This window comes from Nanorana parkeri, unplaced genomic scaffold (assembly GCF_000935625.1).
Source record: "Nanorana parkeri isolate BGI_ZX_2015 unplaced genomic scaffold, ASM93562v1 scaffold125, whole genome shotgun sequence".
Classification (NCBI taxonomy): domain Eukaryota; kingdom Metazoa; phylum Chordata; class Amphibia; order Anura; family Dicroglossidae; genus Nanorana; species Nanorana parkeri.
Window position 1 is genome coordinate 962673 of NW_017306393.1, and position 16026 is coordinate 978698.

The window sequence follows — 16026 nt, forward strand, 5'->3', positions numbered from 1 at the left end:
AGTCACTCCTGACTGGTGAGGAAGCCTGTCAATCATCCGATCGGCCAATCAGCGGGAGAAGAGGTCAGAATGGAGCACATGACAGAGGAGGTCGAGGCCATCTTGCTTCATTGAAGACGCGACGGAGGTCCTTTGTGCGGCGGATTCGGGTCCCTGAAGATAGCGGACGCGGCACAGGTACTCGTTTTATGTATTGGAGTATTTGCACGAGTACGAGTACTTATGCAAATACTCGGTATCGCGGCCGATACCGATGCTGGTATCGGTGCATCCATAATATATAGGTATAGGTATATATACACATATATATTTGGTCAGGCGAATACTTTATACTTTTCCTTTACATTTTTACCCATCTATCACTTACTGGTTTTGCTGAATTCCTTTTGTTTACAGATTTCAATAGCTCAAGCTGAAAATTACACTCACACAAGAGAATGAATCAGAGCAATGACCCCCCCCCCATGCTCGCTGTATACAGAGGACATAATTCAAAGTTTCAAAAGAGATAGCCTAAAGCTGGCCACACACCTATAGATTATCTGCAGATTTTCTATGGTCAGATGGAAAAAGTGCAGCAGATTCCTCCATCTACGCTAAACTGTGTGGATGGAGGAATCTCCCCCTGGGCCAAGCTTCAGTATCTTGTTAGTCGGCCCCGCTGGCTCTCAAAATACCTGAACAATCTGATTGGATCCAGGCACTGTTCAGGTATTTTGAGAGCCAGCGGGGCCAACTAGCGAGATACTGAAGCTTGGCCCAGTTGGAGATTCCTCCATCCACACAGTTTAGATGGAGGAATGTGTTGCACTTTTTCTATCTGACCATAGAAAATCTGCAGAGATCCTATAGGTGTATAGCCAGCTTTAAGGTCAACTACTTCTGCAGTGCTCTATATTTAGGAAACCCACAGTGAATCTTGTTTTGGGTGCACAGTGTAGATGTTTGTAAAACAAAGATCTCATATAATGTAGAGAAATATAAAACAATATAAAACTTCAAAAACAAAACTACAAAATTATCCTAAGACCAATAAAATTCCCCTTTAACAAAAGAAAAAAAAAAAGCTAAAAAGCAACAAAAGTGTAAGATGCCCCTTTCCCAGTAGTATGAACAACCCTGTGCTGTCCAATTTTAAACTTACTGAGATGAAATGTCGAGCAAAAGAGTGCACATAAGGTAATAAATGACACATGTTTGAGTATAATAACTTATTTATAACACACATTGAAGCACCCAATTGTTCTGTAATGATCATCATTACCATTTATGGCCATCTTAGCGTTATTGAGAACCAGCTGAGGACAATAATCCCATAATGATCGTACCTGCGGCAGCTTTCTCCACATAGTGGATCTCATTGTAGAACAGGGCGACCAGCGAGTACTTGTCCCGTACAACATTGGATATATAGTGCAACAATGTCTGTTTTCTGTCCGTTGACTTGGTGTCCAGAAGCTGCATATAATAACACAGATATGGTTACAATGCATCTAAAAAACTTAAAACACAAATATTTTAAAGCACGACCCCGGGCAAATAAAATCTTAACCTCTGCAGTGGAGCTACCCCCGCACTGCAAGAGTTAAGTGCTCGTTTTGTCTAGAGAGCTAACAAAGTTATAATCACCCGAACCACACTGCCAGCTTGCTCTTAGACCGCTCCTTTCAGCCCCGCTCCCCCAGCACATACAATACACTGTATTGGACGTCAAGGGACATACCATGACTGGAGTAGAGAAGGAGATAAGCTGGAGGGAGCGGTGAAAGGGCAAGCTGGGATTGCGGTTCAGGAGAGTAATACATTTGTTATTTTAGCTCCCTCCCAAGGGTTAAGATTTGGTTTGCCCGAAAGTTCTGCTTTCAAGTAGATGTAAATTTGATTGATTGACATTTTTGCTCTGGATTTGCTTCCTGATATTAAAAACTGTGGATCATTCCTGTGTGTGCCAGGAATTTTTGTTGCTCCCTTCATGGATGCATGTGACAGGATGACATCGCAGGAGCCCACCCTGGAGACAGGGGCTAAGGGGTTTCACCACACAACAAGAAGTGCCTGATTAGGATCAACAACAACACGATCAACAAGTATTCTTTTATGAAAGCTGAATATTTAAAAAGATTAAAAATAAATGTTAAAATTACATTAACAAGATCCTAAACAACTATGAGCAGGGTCTCATTGTGTATAGCTGCTAAATAAATGGAAGAAGCACTTATGTTTACAGGACTTGTGTGAACTCAGAAATTGAAGACTTGCTATGTTATCAGCTACATCTGGAAATATAAATTCTGCCTAAACTGCACCATGAAAAACTTACCTTTTTGTCTTGAATACCTCTTGAGATATAGCAGTGCACTTCCCTGCCCTGACCCTTGTAGTGCAGTGTGAGATCTAACACACTGTGCTTCTAAAAGCTAATTTCATGAGATTTGTAGTGAGATTTGTTAATGTCACTGCACTGCTTACGGTTCTCCTTGCTGGGGAGGACGCTCTACCAGAGGACTTGCAGTGCAAGAATCTCCCTGCTTCTGATTAGTTAATTCTGGGATCTGTGCTTTCCGCACCCCCTGCTGCTGCTTGATAATTCCCTTATCAGTCATTAGATCACCAGTCATTAGAGAGCAGCTCTGACATGAGGAGGCAAAGACCTGCCTTTACCAAGATGGCCACCTCTACACACAGTGTACAACATGACATGGTAAATCAGTAATGGGGGAAAGATCAGCTGCAGGGAGACCACAGTTACTGGTGGCAGCCCCTTTTGCCTCTGCCTGCCTATTTATAGGCACAATTTTAGGTCCTCTTTAGGGGCCTAGGAGCACCTATACTCTTTGCCATACCTGCAGTTACACCTATGCTAATATTTCATCAACTACTTACCAAGTCTAAGCTTTGAAGTTTGAACCCATACACGGCTCCACGTTTACCGCTGTTCATGTAATTCCCAAGAGCCAATATAATCTACATAAAAAGGAAACAATTTGTCAAATTTCTGCTCATTTTACAGTCCAATGTTACTAGTGATATGTGTCCTCACACACCTCAAGTATTTTCTTTAGCTTCTGAGAAGACTTAATGGAGACCGAGGCAGCTATTATTGCATGAAGTTGCTAGAATAAAAACAAAATAGCATTGTGTTGGCAATTCAGTCAAAAATATTATTTATAGATGCAAACTGTGAAATCTGTGTTGACATAACTGAATTGTGAATGCATGAACACTGTTCCAAAGCAATAGAGAGCAGTGACTGTATGGCCTAATTATATATGATATGCTACGAAGTATAATCAGCACTTCAGTGATTCAAGGTTGGAAGAACCCCGGCCCATTAATTATACCGGTGTTAACATCTGGATGCTTTCTGAGAAATTTCCAATGAACGCCATGATGGTCATCTTCTGCATCAGCCGCTCTATCTTGCTAAACTGCATCATAAAGCGATCCTCATTCGACACGTTCTCCAAAGGCTTTTTCTCCCGCTCATAAGTCCGTAACATCTTCACCTCAGCCTCTGTGGGCATGAACCTCATCAAACATTCTACAAAATCCACGGGAAGTGTTTTCAGGTCAAACCTAAGTGTGGAGTCAAAAAAATAGTAATGTAAAAAAAGATACAGTCAGTGATTATGTCAAAATATTAATGTAAAACTATACTCAAAATGTTATAATTTCCCATTTTTTTCCGTAGAAATAAAATACTTATAAGTGCAAAATTGCATTCAGCAACTCTTGTTTCTTTGCAAAAATAACTGGTGATGCAACCAACCTTCCAGTCTTCCTTGAGGTGGGTGACAAAGCTGAAGGGTTGCAGTGAATTCACTGCAGTATGCCACCCTCAGCAGACATACAGGACTGCTTCACTATGTCTGCTGAGAAAGAGAATTATCAGCAAAGTCACTGATGATAACCCTCTTGCCCCCTACCAAGAAGCACATAACACGTGATCCAAGAGGGTACCCTGCATATGAAGGAAATGATGCAGGGTGCCCTACTGGGTCGGCAGAAAGAAAGTGAAGCTTGCACCTTTTAGTAAAATTTAAAGTGACACTAAATTCCGACATTAAATCTTAGAAATGGATTAAAGTACCAAACTATTAACAAAAATGTATCTTATTTGTGTATCACTCGGCTGTAAATCCTCAAATCATCTCTGAATTGGTGCTGGCACTGTCCTTTCTTCTGGAGGGTGGCTACTTTTGTTCCCCATGTTCCCTGTGTGTGTTGTAAAGTAGCCACTGCTCCAAGCTCACTCCCTACTACAATCTCAATACAAATTAGAAAACTAAACATGAGAATGTAATCCATCACGTGAGTGAGCTTGCAGTGGTGACTACTTTACAACACACACAGGGACCATGGGGAACAAAAGTAGCCGCCCTCCAGAAGGAAGGACAGTGTCGGCACCAATTCAGAGATGATTTGAGGATCTACAGCCGAGTGATACACAAATAAGATACATTTTTCTTTTTAGTTAGGGTACTTGAACACATTTTCTAATTTTCACATTTATCCCTTGAGTTTAGTGTCACTTTAAGTTAAAAATAAAATTAGCTCCTTGTCTTACCATCTTACATTCCTGAAATTGATAATCCTTTAGACTGTATACAGAGAGAGAGAGAGAAAGACACTAACCATTTGTTTTTTGTCTGTTGAGTTATTTTTTATTCTTCTATCTATATTTACTGAAGCTAAAAACCCTGCACAATAAGATTTGCGCTATTTAAATAACAAATATATAATAATAATCAGAATTTGTATTGACAAAATGGGTGTTCTCAGACTACTGGTTGGAAGGGCAACATTTACAATAATGGAAATAAGATCATATTTATGAAAGACGTATAACTGATTCATTAAGTGGAAGCTTTAAAAATTTCCATTATGCTCCCAACTCTGTCAGAGAGACAAAAAAGGCAATCCATTGTTCAATGTTGTTGTGAATCAATAAGAGCCCATAAGAGCCCAGATGCCAAGCAGCACATATTGGTAAAGATATCTGCAGAAGAGATGCAGCGTCTAGAAGGACCTTGAATGGAAATTTATCAGTAGGATGCAGAATCTTCTGCTGATATCCATGGGAAAGACCACACAGACACTGATTTCTGATTTGATAATGTTGGGACTAATGCATATTTGCTACTACATTGCCATGGGTGAAGTCAGAATGTGTTCTGTAAAAATGTAAACGCTGAATAACAAAAATCCACATCAAACAACCGTTGTGTGTTTTTTAAAATCAAATACTGTTTTAACTTTTTTCATCCTTAGTTGCATATTGACACTGCCAATTTCCTGCAACCCCTTTGCTGCCACTTACTGTCTACATACTGTCTTACTGTTTCCTAAAGGTAACAGTAGGGGACCTTGTTTGTGCAATTTACCATACATGCCCTTTAAGTACTGTCTAAACAATGTATCTGAAGCTGCGGCAGAAATACATTGTGATCTGTCACCAAAATAAGTTTAGGGCTGGAGGTAGAATGTGCTACGTGGTAACATTCACACTGGGGTGTTCATTTTTATTCATTTTTAATGTTACCCCAACACAATTCTTAATTGCCCTACAACAGACTTGCATTTTAGCGCACTACAATGCACAGATGTAAACACTCAATGTATTATGGTGCCCTTCAAAAAAGGTCCAGTATGGTACTTTGGAAGCCCATTCAAAATGAATGCATTGTCCTAACCCAACGCATGCTAATGCACATGCAGTAATGCACTACAAGGGTTTGAATCTAGCCAAAATGTATGATTCGAAAATCCAAAGAACTCGAGTGAGCACTATTTGCAGCTAAAATAGCAATATAACATAAATCTTACTGGGAATTAAACATTTCTGCACACATGTCCAGATCTCAGCCTCCAACTGGACTCAGTCTCATACTCATGTAGGGCTTATACCTCCCTGTCACTTCATGGAGCCAGTAACCAGGCAGTCATTCTCCAGCTATGTTTACAAACTGTTAGTCGGCTGTGCCACTGCCCTTTTCCACCATTATTTATTTTCATGTAACTCTAACACACGTACCTCTGGTGTTACACGTAGCCCAGGTTGGCAACCGCTGCACCAGAGGGTCACTTGAGAGACAGCTCTCAGGCTGCTGGAGCTGTTGACATCACACCCATGATAGCAGCACCTAGCAGCAGTCTCAGGGCTTTTTAATGTTTACACAAGGTAGGTTTTTACAGGTAATTAACATTAATACGTGAACATTATTAACATTAATATGTTAAATGCACATATAATCTTTTGGGAAGATGTTTGTTGAAATAATTGTCTAATGACAGGGTCTCTTCAATGAGTATTTGTAAATTCCTAAAATGTTTATATAATTATTCATAAATGTAATTTAAAAATCTTTTTACACATGCACATTACATTACACATCTAACATGGAGTTTGTCTCTAGTCAGTCCGATGCTGGAAATGGCAATGTCCGGTGCACCTTTACACAAATAAAGCTCATAGGCTCAGCTTGTCAGGAGACAGGTTATCAGAACATGAAAAAAAAACACCATGCTGAGTCAATTGCATAAAAAGATCTGCACTAATCTCCTAATCTGCAGTATTTGCATTCCCAGAACTACAAGACTTACTGCTGAATGGCTCGGCAGATTTCCTCTGCTGTCTTGCCCGCTTTCCTCAAGGTGATGGCCAGGTTCTTGGCTCTGTTGGCCTCTAGCAACGTCACTTTGTTAGAGCATTTAGGTGCTACTTTCTGCTTGCTGGAGCTGATGTCAATGGACGGGCCCTGGGCTTTCGTCTTGAAAATTTCCTCAAATTCATCAACATTTAAATCCTTGATAAAGAAACGAGAGTTACATTGCAATTACTGGGCTGTTATAAAACAGAACTTAGATTATGCAGTTTGAAACGATTTGTACTGTTATCTCCAGTCTTGGGTCAACAAGAGTAGATATGCATATATCCCCTCCAAAACATACATATTGATACTGTATACTTCTTGTCTGTGTGAACTCTATTAACTATGAATTGGCTTAAGGCCCCATTCACACTGGGTAATTTGGTTTGCTGCAGCAGAAACCTATGGAGCCCTGCGTCAGGAATCCCAGGTGTCCTGTTTAGATGTGCCCGCTGTACCATTCAAGTAAATGACAAGGTGACAGCAGTTGCATCTGTAAGTGACAGTCTGCATGTACTTCTACCATAAAAGATTACATGCGGAATAGATCATTGTTGTCCAGGGACAGTGATCTGTTGCAATCTGCATGTAATTATATTGTATACAATTACTTGCGGACTACAATTTACAGATGCGGCCGGCGTCACCCTGTCATTGAATTAAATGGGTACTGCCGCTTCATCTGAATGGGGACACTTGCCATTCCTGCGGCAGGAATCTGTAGGTTCCTACCGCATGAATGCCAGAACTCCCAGTGTAAATGAGGCATAAATATGTGGAAGCAGCTTTACATACTCTCAAGAAGCTTGAGGAGGCTGGAGAATGGCCACAGTGTAAATTAAATTGAACTAAAACTCACATTGATGTCACATGACGTACAGAGGATATTGATAGGCCAGGTGCACAGTGATGTCACTGTTTTAATTGTTGGACTAAGTTTGTAGTGGTGCCACTAATGTATCATTTCACTTTAAAGTGACACTGAAGTCAGGAGTTAAATCTTAGAAATGCATTCAAGTACCTTAACTATTAACAAAAATGTATCTTATTTGTACATCACTCGTCTGTAGATCCTCAAATCATCTCTGAATTTGTGCTGACACTGTCCTTCCTTCTGGAGGGTGGCTACTTGTCTTCCCCATGGTGCCTGTGTGTTGTAAAGTAGTCACCACTGCAAGCTCACTCCTGTCATGGACTACAATCTCACATTTGGTTTGCTAATTTGTATTGAGATTGTAGTCCATCACGAGAGTGAGTTTGGAGTGGTGACTACTTTACAACGCACACGGGGACCATGGGAAACAAAAGTAGCCCCCCTCCAGAAGGCAGGACAGTGTCGGCACCAATTCAGAGATGATTTGAGGATCTACAGCTGAGTGATACACAAATAAGATACATTTTAGTTGATTGTTAAGGGTACTTGGATGTATTCTTAAGATTTAACTCCTGAGTTTAGTGTCACTTTAAGGAAGGCTTGGCTCGCGATAATACCCATTTATTCAGAGGTGATTTAGTACAATCATTTTCATTTCACACACATCTGCCGTTCATACCTCCAGTATCCTTTCATCGTCGATTTCATTGAAGACTGTGCCATTGATCTGGTTGGGTTTTAGAGCAACCCAGTTGAATACTGGCATCCTGAACTTAGTCTTGATGGGCTTCTTAATTTTCACAGCTGATCAAGAAAAGTAGTAGACAGGATATAATTTAATCTTCAAAAGAAAACATAAACTATACAAACACTGAACATGCACAGATGATACAATCAACATGCAAATTAGTTTGTTCCACCATGGATCACAAAGAAAAAAGTGACAGTGACTTTGCCAGTGTATTAAAAAGATAAAAGATTTCCGTAAGGGTAAAAAAAAAATGATCCACAATGTAATTTATACCTTTTATAAACAGACAACAGCTTTTTTTTATATACTTGCCAACAGTCCCTGATGTGCTGTGACTGTCCTGTATTTTATTTTTTAGCTGAACAGCCAGGTTTTAGACCAAACTTGGTTTTAGACCAAACCAGATTTGGTTGTTATATGGGCATCTTGGGGAAGGGTTAAAACTGTCCCTGGGCCCGGTGCAGACCTCCACGATCTGGGATCGCGCAATCCTGCACAATGCAGGCCGCGCGGCCCCATTGACTTCAGGCCCCCTTCCAGACCTACGCGATCCGGGATCGCGTGTCCCGGGATCGCACAATCCAGCACAATGCAGGCAGCGATTGCCGCGTGGCCCCATTGATTTCAATGGGGTGACATCCGCGCTGCAATCGCAGAAAAAAGGTACATGTACCTTCCTTTTGCGATGCACGATGCGCGGTTGTTTTAGCCGCAATCGTGTTCGGAAGCACGGGCGGAATTACGGCAGGAAACCGCATGATTAGCAAATATTGGCACTCACAGCGTGATCGGATGCACACCAAGGCAACTCCTGACCGTGCGGCGATCCGGGTGGAATCGTGCACGATTGCCACGCGGTGAGGTGTCGCCTTGGTGTGCACTGGCCCTCAATGGGGTGGCATCCGTGTGGCAATCGCAGAAAAAAGGTAAAAGTACCTTTTTTTTGCGATACACGACGCGTGACTGTTTTAGCCGCAATCATGTTTGGAAGCACGGGCGGAATTGCGGTGGGAAACCGCGCAATCCGGGCGGCACAACTGGGGTGCCATTATAAAATAATGGCACCCACAGCTCGTTCGATTCACACCTTGGCGACTCCTGACCGCGCGGTGAGGTGTCGCCTAGGTGTGCACAGGGGAATGTTGTCATGTATATACATATAGGAACATGTTTAAAAACAAACATCAAGGCAATGAACACAGTTTCTAAAAGAACGATGGAAAAACCTACAGAACAGCTTGATTGGTCCATCTTAAGAGGAAGCACAAAAGCAAGAGGAGAAATTAACGTTACACATTTTAGCATATACAGTAACAGGTGAAAAACACAAAAGTCTCAGGAAACTCAAGTGAATTCAAGATAACGTTATAAGATAATTGATTAGAACTGACAAATTAAGACAAATTTTACAACAAATTAACAACAAAAAAACCTTCACTAAACCACCATAAGGTACAGCAAAACCTAATTTAAACACATGCTTCTGCTATTTACATCACAGATTTAAATATAAAAAGGGGTGTTATCCTCATAGATTGATAGTGAGTAAAGTTGTGCATTTATATTTGTGATGAAAGTCATGATATCTAAACACCTTCGGTTTTAGGAAAGCTCTGTTGTGCTTTGGCATGAATAGGAATGTGATCTAAAAATTAGGCAAAACCTCACATGGTCTCTGTCTACCAGGAGCACTGTGCATCTTTTCATGTCATTAGAGACCACAGTTGATTCAACTACAATGAAATAATGGTATCAGAGATAAAAAACAAAGACGCAGACTGCATATGTAATAAGCATATATGTTTAAAAAAAAAGTACATGCACATACAAACACATGGGTGCGAGTACGTGCAAAAGTGAATGCTACTAAGCAGGAAGCAAAGTCTGCATATGTAATGTAATGAGCAAATATGTATGCCCTCAGGTACAAACAAAAACAAATACATTAACAAACACTGATAATATTATTTACATCAAGGTGATCTCTTGTATAGTATATCTAAAAAAAAACATTAAGAAGATTACAGATCACAGCCTTAACCCCATAGTTCTCCTTTAAGTGCTTCTCCATACAATAGGCTCAGTTCACAAAGCTAACACATCAGATTAAGGATACTTATTTTTTTTTTAAAGTGACATATATTTTCAGCTGCGTCCAATGAGATTTGAAAATTACAGTCACATGGCTATACTGGAGAGTCATATCCTTGTGTTAAAGCTTTGTAAATTGAGTCTAATATCTACATCACTGGACAGTGTATATCGCACAACCCTCCTTATGTAGGAATACATGTAGTTTCAGCTTCATTAGGCTTAAAGATGAACTCCAGGCAAACTGCTAAGTTAACAGATGAAATACATATAGGAGAGCTGTTTTACCTGCCAAATGGATATTTATTTCCATCCAGTCCTGGTAAGTACACTGCTCTGTCTGTCAGGGAAGGGGACCTGACCTTTCTCTGTTGAAGTTTCACTTCCACTTAAAGGTTCCCACCCCGTGAATGGACAGTGAAAGATAAAGCAGCTGACTATTGAACTCATCCAATTGTCACTCTCTCCCACTATGAGCATGCCCCCTGTTCTACAGCATACCTGACTGGCTCCTTGTGCTGTTTTTCCTCCCCCCAGTCTGAGCTCAGATGTACAGTTGACTTGGAAGAAGCAGATACCAAACCAAATTTACACATTTACACTGCTTGATTTTATGATGTTATTTTACATTTTATGATCTATTAATGAATATGAAGCTGCAATAATTTGTGCAATTTTATCTGCCTAGATTTGATATTGAAAGAAAAACTCCAAGCAAAGGTTAAACATCCAAAGCAATGGAGCTTACATATCAAAATGCCAACTTTGCATGCAATTGTGTTGATCAAGTGATCTATTCATCTGCCTGGGACCCTATTTTTTTAGCCATCAATCAAAGCAGAAAGTTTGTAGTTTAAGTGATACCTTTTATTGTCCAACTTAAGTTTATAAATGTTGGAACTTCTTGCACAGCCTCACAGAGAAACACAAGCACACAGTCTGATATGCATGCTGCACATGGCTTGGCTAAAACAAGAAGGAAGCTACAGCTTTTATTTTCTACCTCATTCAATACAACAGAGAATCTACCATAGATATATAACAGTACCTATACACACTGCCATCTAGTGACCGAAATGGTATACTGCAGAAGTTATTGCTATAGATACAATAATGTGTATTCTAACAATAAAGATGCAAGCTTTTGTGACCTTTCTTATTTCCCTTCTTCAAGCATTATACAACTCACCAATTGTATACTACCAATGTAAGTCTGTGTAACCAGTCTTGTGATTCAGACACAGCTGTCAGACAACATAGTCTGGTCTATGACCTCCACTACCGCTAGAACAAAACAGCAGGACCCAGGCACACCCCCAGCTTACTGACTGGACAATAAGGGAGAAGAAACACACAGAAGAGGTAATCCTTCTCTCCTCCTCTCAGCATACTCCTTGTGCATTGCTGCAGAGCCTGATTGGCTTAAAGTGTTGTCTCTCCTTCTGTTTAGGAGACTACAGGAGACCAGAATGAAGACAGCTTCACATACTCACAATATTTGCATTTAAATTATTTTCTTATGAACATATAACTGCATTAATTGTGGTTTTTAAAGTTGTCTGGAGTTCAGCTTTACATTATAAAAATGAATAGGGGCATTTTTGCTTCCCACATTTCTGTACAACTGGTAAACACTCGAAAGCATTTTTCTGTCTACTTTCATCAAAGTAAGCTGCGTTGGTACAAGGATATAACGTCCTCTCGTATCCCTTGATGATATAAATGAGCTGACTCACAATCGTATATTTCCTGTGAGGCTCAGAGCTAAACTGATCAGCCCCCATATAAACCTCACTACATGGAACAAAAATGATGTTCACTAATGCACATAGGAAGATGTGTGCTGCTCGTACATTAGTCAATATTAATAGTACCGGCAACAGGAATAAACATGCTTTAGCTCTCCATTAGACTTTCAGGTAAAAAACATCAGCAGGCACACTACAAAACAGATATTTCCTTGAGAGGGGCCAAGAAGCCCGGAACCCGCTGCAATTCATTACTTGAAGTGACAGCACGCTACATTTCTCCTTCACTGTTCTACAGTGAAGGATGAAGGTTCCCAAAGATAGAATTTCTAACGAGCAGCAAAATCTCCCTGTACAATAACAAGCGTCTCTTAAATGGTCCAATTATCACAAGTGTTGCTTGAAATCCTTTCATTTTTTTTATGGTCACCATTAGTTTATATCATTTAAACTCTTCAAAGCAACTTCTGTTGTAGCAGGTAGTCTAGCATTGCAGAGTTCTGTGCAGAACTGCATGGATTGGATTATAGTGCCTGATGAGGCAGGATTAGGTTGAAGCTGAATTCCAAGCAATCAATATTTAAAGTAGCCATATGGGGGCTGTAGACAAAGCATTTATATGGCTCTATATGTCTACACATCTAGTCCTGAGAATAACTCAGCTCTTCAAGACAGCAGAACCAGGATGGTAACCTGATTTTCTCTATTATCCATCGAGGGACACAGCTCTGAATAATCTGATATGTAGGGTTATGCTGCTGCCTATAGGAGAAATGGACACTAGGCAATCACAAATTAAAAGCCTGCCACTTTTAAGGACATAACACCTCCCACCTCACACACTTCGCTTGGTGTCCTCAGGAGAATGGATGTATCCTTATCGTCTGCTTCATTATTTTAGTTTACTTTGTTCCTCCGGAGAGAACAAGGGCTTCTAGTGATTCCTACCCAATAGAATTAAATCCTGGGAGTTGCGCCTGCTAGCCAACTAGACTTAGAGATTCATACCGGATAAATTAAATCCAGGAAGTTTCTCTAGTCATCAGAAAAAAAGGAAATTTTTGGTCTCATTACTTATGCCTCGTCCTGAGGTGCTCGTGTAGCAGGTCATTTCTGGTCTCAGTACTTATGCTTCATCCTGCGGTGGTCCGGAGTTTTCATAAGTATTGCATAAGAAATAAAGCTTGATCACCTCCCTGCCCCCTGCCTGTGCTTTGACAATGAAGGTGCAGGAGCTCATTCCTCTGCTACCTTACTCTCTTCAGTCAGCATGTCCATTGTCAGCACATGTGCAATGTGAAAATTTGATTGGCTCCCTTTGATTGCCTGCCCTCTGCCACTGTACAGGGGATTACGAGGAACTGGCACCAAGACAGATTCAGGTATTCACATTAGTTACATTTAAAAATACATTTCATGATTTTTATTGAGTGACTACGTAACTGTATGATATGGGTTTTTTTAAAATGTTTTCCTGGAGTTCAGCTATAACTGTTGGGGCTCGGGCTGGTATGTGTTAATTGATTAATTTTAAGAGCAACATTTTAGGGAGGGTTAAGTGTTAGGTACCGTCTAAGACATAGTTCAAAGTTAAGTGTCAGGGGTGGAAAGGGGTGCTTGTGAAGACAGTGAATTTTTCATTTTATTAGCACCAAATTTCCAAATTTCTTTCACCAAAGACTTAAATCAACAGAATCTCTATGCCACAATCTAATTTATCTAATCTATTATGGTTACACTTTATATGGGTTTAAAAATCTTTACACTTTATATGGGTTTCTGCTTTAGAAAGAAATCTACTCACATCTAATCTAAACTAAGAAGTACCAAAAAACAGCAACCTTCCTTGTAAAAAATGGTTAAGTGAACCTTTAATTGATCAATATTGTATTTCAGTCGAATGCATTTTTTTAGGATGCCTGACTTTGTTACCTGCAAGTCCTGAGTTAAATATAACTGTGGGTGAGGCGGTTCCTGGAAAAGGAGGAGCTCCTGGTGGAGGAGGAGGAGGTGGAGGAACTGGATACTCTGCAGTTGGTAGAGGAGGTGGTGGTGGTGGAGGAGGTGGTGGAGGAGGAGGTGGGGGAGGCGGTGCAGGTGGCATGGCTGCTGGTGTAGCACCAGTTTCCACTGTGAAAAAAAAAGACATTTTATAATGCAGAAATCAAGAATCATATTTAAGTTCTGTCTTGTACACAGGAGTGCTGGGTACTGCTATGCACCTGATTCCTATGTTTGATATGTCAGTTAGCTGAAGCTTCAATACTCTCCCAACTGTGTTAAGAAACGACTCGGAATGCCATTGAAAAGCAAAACTAGCAACTTTAAAGCAAAGCTAGTGCTTCACAAGCTTTAAATGTTGACATCCTTGACATCCTGGGCCAAAAGCTGTTCATAAACTGGCAAAATACCACAGGGGTTACCTTACTTTCCCATCAGATTTATTATCTCCAATGCCGTAAGCCTGCAGGGAAAATATCCCTCCTTTAGGGAATAATCAAATGTTTAGATGCAGAGATTTTTCAGCATACTGGGGAAAAAAACCACTGTAACCTTCCATACTGCCAATAGTAAATGTTTCATATTGTCTTTGTTTCCTTAATATTCCCAGTGATACTTAGAAAGGTTGTTTTTCTGAAGGAAATTGTGTAATGCAGGGTAACCGCAGGGCTGGCCAAATCCCGGTAGCCAGGTAGCCAATGCTCCATAAAAATTACAGCTACTTCATGATAGGTTTTACTTTAAAGTGAACCTGCAGAAATATGGGAGCTGATCCAACATGGTTTTAAAGGTTCAGTATCTTTGTCTCTCCTCTTGATTCTTAGTCCACTATTTAGTAAGCTGATGGAGAAATCTGAAAAGTCTGAACTGTGTCCTACGTGCTTGTTCCAGGTTAATGACTCACCATTACAGTCCAGAACTCACAATGACAGTCCAGAAGACAGCACGTGTAAAAGTAACTCGAACAGATTATTCTCAGACTTTCCTGATTTGTGCATTGTTACAGTTCATTGTTTCAAAAATTGTTGAAAGCCAAAAGGTCACCATAGCAGAATGACATCAGCATTAGCAGCCAGCAGGTTTACTTTAAGAGTAGAATAATGTCGTGATTCAGCATTGGGCATCTTGCTGGGTGTTTATTAGTATTCAACCATGACACCGCTATTAGCCTTTTCCTAACATTAGCACCAGAGAATCACAGTCCACACGTTAGACACTAACTCATAGTTTTTTAGGTAGATTTTGCTTTTTAAAATTGTGCCCCTTGAAGAGATGGGGGAAAAATTAATGGCTTATATTTTGTAACATACATTCCACCACTGAACCAATGTCTATGGGAGTCTTAAGTGAGCGATTTTTTAACAATGTGACTTTTGCCAGTCTAATTAGTGTTTAATTAGAACTAAACAGCCAGATCTGCACTGCTTTCAGAGTTGGTTGTGGGCCATTTAGAAGACTTCTCTTACGAATATATTACTTACGAATATATTACTTTGTTCACTTACCTTCCCCAGTGTTTGAGGACAAAGGAGGTAGAGGTGGAGGGGTTGCTGCTGAAGATACAGAAGTTCCTGATACACTTGCGGGTGCTCCAGCAGGCACAGGATGTCCAGTCTGTGGCATACCAGTACATATTGATGCTCCAGGCACCACCTCTGCCCCTGACGGCACACCCCCCGTCACCATCGACATGATGGATAAATCTCCATCGCCTTTCTTCTGAATTTTAAGAGTCCCCTGTTTTTCCAACTCATGGATCTTTCTTTCCAGAGTGGATTGTCTCTGAATGGCTTCCTCCTTCTCCTTGACCATTTTACGCAGCGTGCTGACTTGTGTATTTGCATCTTTACAGACTTCCTACATTTAACAGGAGACAGATAAGGTAAGACAGTTATTCTGCTCATTATGGGA

At 40.5% G+C, this 16026-nt stretch overlaps 1 protein-coding gene across 1 annotated transcript in view; it reads right to left on the bottom strand.

The window, feature by feature from the left end:
• FMNL2 (formin like 2) overlaps window positions 1-16026 on the bottom strand; it is a 199285-nt gene that overhangs the window by 18978 nt on the left and 164281 nt on the right. Inside the window, exons 14-21 of the mRNA XM_018553601.1 lie at window positions 15621-15972; window positions 14047-14244; window positions 8204-8328; window positions 6604-6806; window positions 3342-3576; window positions 3045-3113; window positions 2884-2964; window positions 1329-1458 (exon numbers count right to left, since the gene is read on the bottom strand). Of these exons, the coding sequence (XP_018409103.1) occupies window positions 1329-1458; window positions 2884-2964; window positions 3045-3113; window positions 3342-3576; window positions 6604-6806; window positions 8204-8328; window positions 14047-14244; window positions 15621-15972 (1393 nt within the window). The remainder of the gene's footprint in view (window positions 1-1328; window positions 1459-2883; window positions 2965-3044; window positions 3114-3341; window positions 3577-6603; window positions 6807-8203; window positions 8329-14046; window positions 14245-15620; window positions 15973-16026) is intronic.